This window comes from Gymnoscopelus microlampas (assembly GCF_963454915.1).
Source record: "Gymnoscopelus microlampas genome assembly, chromosome: 3".
Taxonomy (NCBI): domain Eukaryota; kingdom Metazoa; phylum Chordata; class Actinopteri; order Myctophiformes; family Myctophidae; genus Gymnoscopelus; species Gymnoscopelus microlampas.
The window spans coordinates 10,583,392-10,587,629 of record NC_139940.1 but is presented as its reverse complement, the minus strand read 5'-3'; the positions used below and the strand labels follow the sequence as shown (position 1 = coordinate 10,587,629).

At 43.5% G+C, this 4,238-nt stretch overlaps 2 protein-coding genes across 2 annotated transcripts; one reads left to right on the top strand and one right to left on the bottom strand.

Moving 5' to 3' along the window:
* Nucleotides 1-545: 545 nt before the first annotated feature.
* Nucleotides 546-1,595, top strand: LOC311041717 (tRNA methyltransferase 10 homolog A-like; the record flags this gene model as incomplete). Its single annotated transcript, XM_084052200.1, has 1 exon — nucleotides 546-1,595. The coding sequence occupies one exon, from the start codon at nucleotides 546-548 to the stop codon at nucleotides 1,593-1,595; it is 1,050 nt and encodes a 349-aa protein (XP_083908326.1).
* A 762-nt stretch (nucleotides 1,596-2,357) lies between these two features.
* Nucleotides 2,358-3,014, bottom strand: LOC311041439 (ADP-sugar pyrophosphatase-like; the record flags this gene model as incomplete). Its single annotated transcript, XM_084051813.1, has 1 exon — nucleotides 2,358-3,014. One exon carries the CDS (start codon nucleotides 3,012-3,014, stop codon nucleotides 2,358-2,360), a length of 657 nt encoding a protein of 218 aa, XP_083907939.1.
* Between the last annotated feature and the right edge of the window lie 1,224 nt (nucleotides 3,015-4,238).

Below are 4,238 nucleotides of genomic sequence, written 5' to 3'. Positions count from 1 at the left end.
GAGTATTGTGACTTCTCCTCTTCAGCAGAAGTTACAGTTGTAACAAAACTTCTTCCCTTTGGCTTGGTAGACTTCAGGGTCTTGGTATCAAAACTGCTCTTTGGTTTTCCTTCAGTAGCTGTGCTACTGTCTTGTATATTTCCAAACAGCTCTTGAAGATTGCACATTAGAAGCACTGTCACCAGGCTTGATGTCATCTTCCTCTTCACCCTCTTTGAGAGGGCCTTCTTTATTTATTTCACGCACGCCATCAATCCATTTTTGAGTTGCTATGACAATCTCTGACTGGTGCTATCTTCGGTTCATACCAATTATTCTGATCAGCAGTAACCTCTTCTTTAGGTAAAAGATTTGTCACTTCATCATTAGCACCACTGAATTCTGTACACAGCTTCGCAAGGTCATCCAGAACCATTTGTTCAACTTTATCCTGTTTGTTTACACTTCATCATCAGTACCAGGCTGTTGTTAGCCGACCAGCTAATAGCTGTAGCTACAGACAGACAGTGATTATTCATTGAGAATTTGTTTATAATTTACAACGGATGTCTGATCATCATGAGACTGTAGAAGCTGCTCCATCTACCCAGGAGGAGGACAATCATGGACAGAACAGAACCAGTGATGGACCAGTAACTGGTACTGGTACCAGCGATGATGGACCAGTAACTGGTACTGGTACTGGTACCAGTGATGGGAATGAAAGTGCATCTCTTTCCAAACGGCAACGCAAGAAGCTCCTGAAACACCAGAAATGGGAGGAAGAGAGAGAAGTCAGAAAGCAGAAGCGTAAAGAGAAGAAACAGCAGCGGCGAGCAGAGAGACAGACCCAGGGTGATGAAGACTGCAGCTCCAGGAAGAGGTTCCGCCAGCCACTGGTGGCCAGCTCTCTACGCCTGGTGGTGGACTGTGGCTTTGACAGCCTCATGTCACTGAAGGACATTCGAAAGCTTCACAAACAGATCCGGCGGTGCTACGCAGAGAACAGGCGGGCCTTACACCCAGTTCAGTTCTATCTGACAAGCATGGGTGGGCAATTGAAACAGTACATGGATGACAATGACAAAGGCTGGCTCAACTGGAAGCACATTACCGTTAAATCGGAGCACTACCATGAAGTCCTGTCCAAGGAAGAGGTGGTCTACTTGACGTCAGACTCGCCCAACGTGCTGACACAGCTGGACCAAACCAAGGCCTACGTTATAGGAGGCCTGGTGGACCACAACCACCACAAGGGTATAACCTTTGAGAAGGCCAAGGAACTGGGCATCGAACACGCACAGCTTCCACTGAGCAGCTTTGTCAAGATGAGCAGTCGCAAAGTGCTGACCGTGAATCATGTGTTCGAGATCGTTCTGGCGTACCTGGAGAAAGGCGACTGGCAGGAGGCCTTCTTCACCGTGCTGCCTCAGAGGAAAGGAGCCACGCCCCTGGACCGGGATGGCAAAGACTCCGACAGTGACTCTGATGGTGAGGCTGAGAACAGTGTGCTCACCAAGAACAGTACCGGGACACAGAACCCACAGGATGGGGTAAACGGAGACGCTCACTCAGCCCAGACAGAAGGCAGCCCCACAGACAGAGCTGACTCGTAACACAAACGGAAACAAATACACTGACGAGAGTGAAGTGCTTGCCAAGTTATAGTGAATGATATCTGCTGCAGAGACATATTTTTTGTTTAGAATACATCTGATTCTTCCTGATAGTTCCTGATTTTTTTTTTTAAATTATTGTTATTATTATATTTCATGTGTCATAAGCAAAAATAGCATATGGAATTCTCTCACTGAAATACGCAGCTTAAGCGACAGCATTTTCCTTTGTCTCAACACGCCGCCCTTCGATATCAACTTATTGTGAACTGGCACCTCTAAGCAGATGTCCTTATCAGGTCATTTGTTTCAACTGGGATCCAGAAAACACACACCACAAGCAAGGCAGGAAGTGAAGAGCTCCATTTTGAAATTAAATATCCATAATTTGAATACATTTAATTCTTTGTCAAAAATCATTACTGTCGTGAAAATAACACTGTTGTGTACTGTTGAAAATATCCTAAGACCTTTTCTAATCTGAAATGGATGCATATTTGTTTCAGTGAAAATCTAAATTAAATCAAACTGTGTTGACTTGTTGAATTGGTGAGATGGTGACACAGTATGGATGAAAAGCTCTTGATATAAATCATTTCAAACCTGTTTTTTACAAAAATAAAATATTAAACTTGCTCCCAAAAAAAATGAAAAAAAAGAACAGTCTATATATGGCCATGTTACGTTTGTGACGTCTGCCGTCGACCCCACAAAGCAATTTTAATATAGGATGTCATGTAACATAAACAGATCTCTTTCTTGTCACTGTTTGATGACAGGGAGCTCATTGGGATTGAAGGATGCCTGGACCATACCCATGGCAAAGATGTAGACTTTAGAATCCACAACTATCTGTTCCTTCTTGAGCAGCTCATCTATTTTCTGTTGGAATTCACCAAGAGGTATAAGAATGACTTCAACAAATTCCCCATCACCAAGCTGCTGTGTGGGGTTGATGTTCTCCGGATCATCTCCGTTGATGTCAACTGTGACAATCTGGGTGGTGCTGTTGGACAGGCCCGGGTCCAAACAGGTCACTGGGGTGACTCTCACCACCTCTCCTTTGTAACCCGTCTCTTCCTTGAGTTCTCTCAGTGCAGCTACGTCTGCACTCTCCCCCTCGTCAATCAGTCCCGCAGGAAACTCCAGAGTGCAACGACCTAGAGGAGGCCGGAACTGCTTTACCATAACAACACAATCTTTATGGAGGGTCCTTTTCAGCAGGGCAATTATCCCCACACCATCAGCTTCTGTGTTGGCGGGTCTGGTTGTCCTTTTTACAGTCTCCCAGGTTCTTGTGCTTCCTGCAGGGTCCACATATGTTGTCTTCTCAAGCTGGAGCCATTTCCCTGTTGCAACGACCTCTTCTGACATGATGTGAGGGACGGTGGTCACCTTGGGATGCTCAATGCTACTCATCCTGTAATGACAACAAAACGTCCTCTATTCCTTATTCGCCTTCTTACTGCTCTTCTACCAGTTCCTCTGGTCTATCCGAAGCTGCACCTTTCATTAAATGGGGTCCAATAAGCTTCGGCATGTGATGACGTCACGCCTCGTCATCTCACGCCGGGTTCAGAATTTGACATAAATCAAGGTTTGGGATCAGAATCCCCTATCCTTTGAGACAAATATGTCTATGTTGTATCCATGTATGCAGTATGTAGGCTATATTGTATCCATGCATATTGCATACAGTATGAAGGCCATGTTTTTTATTTGATTCTGAAAAGTAACAGTATTGGACATATGAGGTTTCCACCCGACAGAGACGATATCCAGAATTTAGGCTAGTATGTTGCATCCATGTAAATTAGGTTGTACCCAGCCTTTTCAATGAGACTGAATTGAGCTGCTTTAAACTGTCGCTTTTTACTTTAGACTTATATGGGGGCTGTAGATGCTGGGACAACATCAGCAAACAGTTTATCCCCTACTTTTACTGCTTGAGGAGGGGGGGGGGGCAGTATGCAAAAGAGTCGGGGGGAGGGTTTTGTCTGTATTGCCAGGATACATAATCTTTTTCACAATTAAATGACACAGCATAAATTAAGCATTACAACACCGCAGCAAAACGTTCCAACAGTCTGAATGTTTCAGAGATTTCCTGCCTTTTTTAACACAAATTAGGCTTGTCCTATTAATCTTCTACAGTAGTGTTTGACAGGTACTACAGGGTGTACGTGAGAGAAAGTGGAAAATGGAATAATTTATTGTGTTGAAACATTGACAAACTTTTGAAGTCGCTGGTCAGTATTGTGTTAAACCAAATGAATACAATAATGTAACTAGTACAACTGTTATTATAGAAAACAATACTTGTTTGAACATATTCAAACCTTGCTTACAGAGATGTTGCCCACACAGTATACATATATATCTGCTCAGTAGGCACCAATTTCAACTTTCACTCTATTTCTTATTATATTATATTCTTCAAAAGGTGTATTATCATGCATTCAGAATCATACGCTATATGGTTTTCTCTTGCAGTTTATAATGCTGTTGTCAGGACGTACAGGGGGTTCTTGGGTTCAGAAATCGGGGAACGGGGGTAGTACTGAAGCAAACAAAGTTTCAGAATCACTGATCTATGCAAAGGGAATATTCGCACATCCACTTTGTTCAGATGCAGGTGCGTTG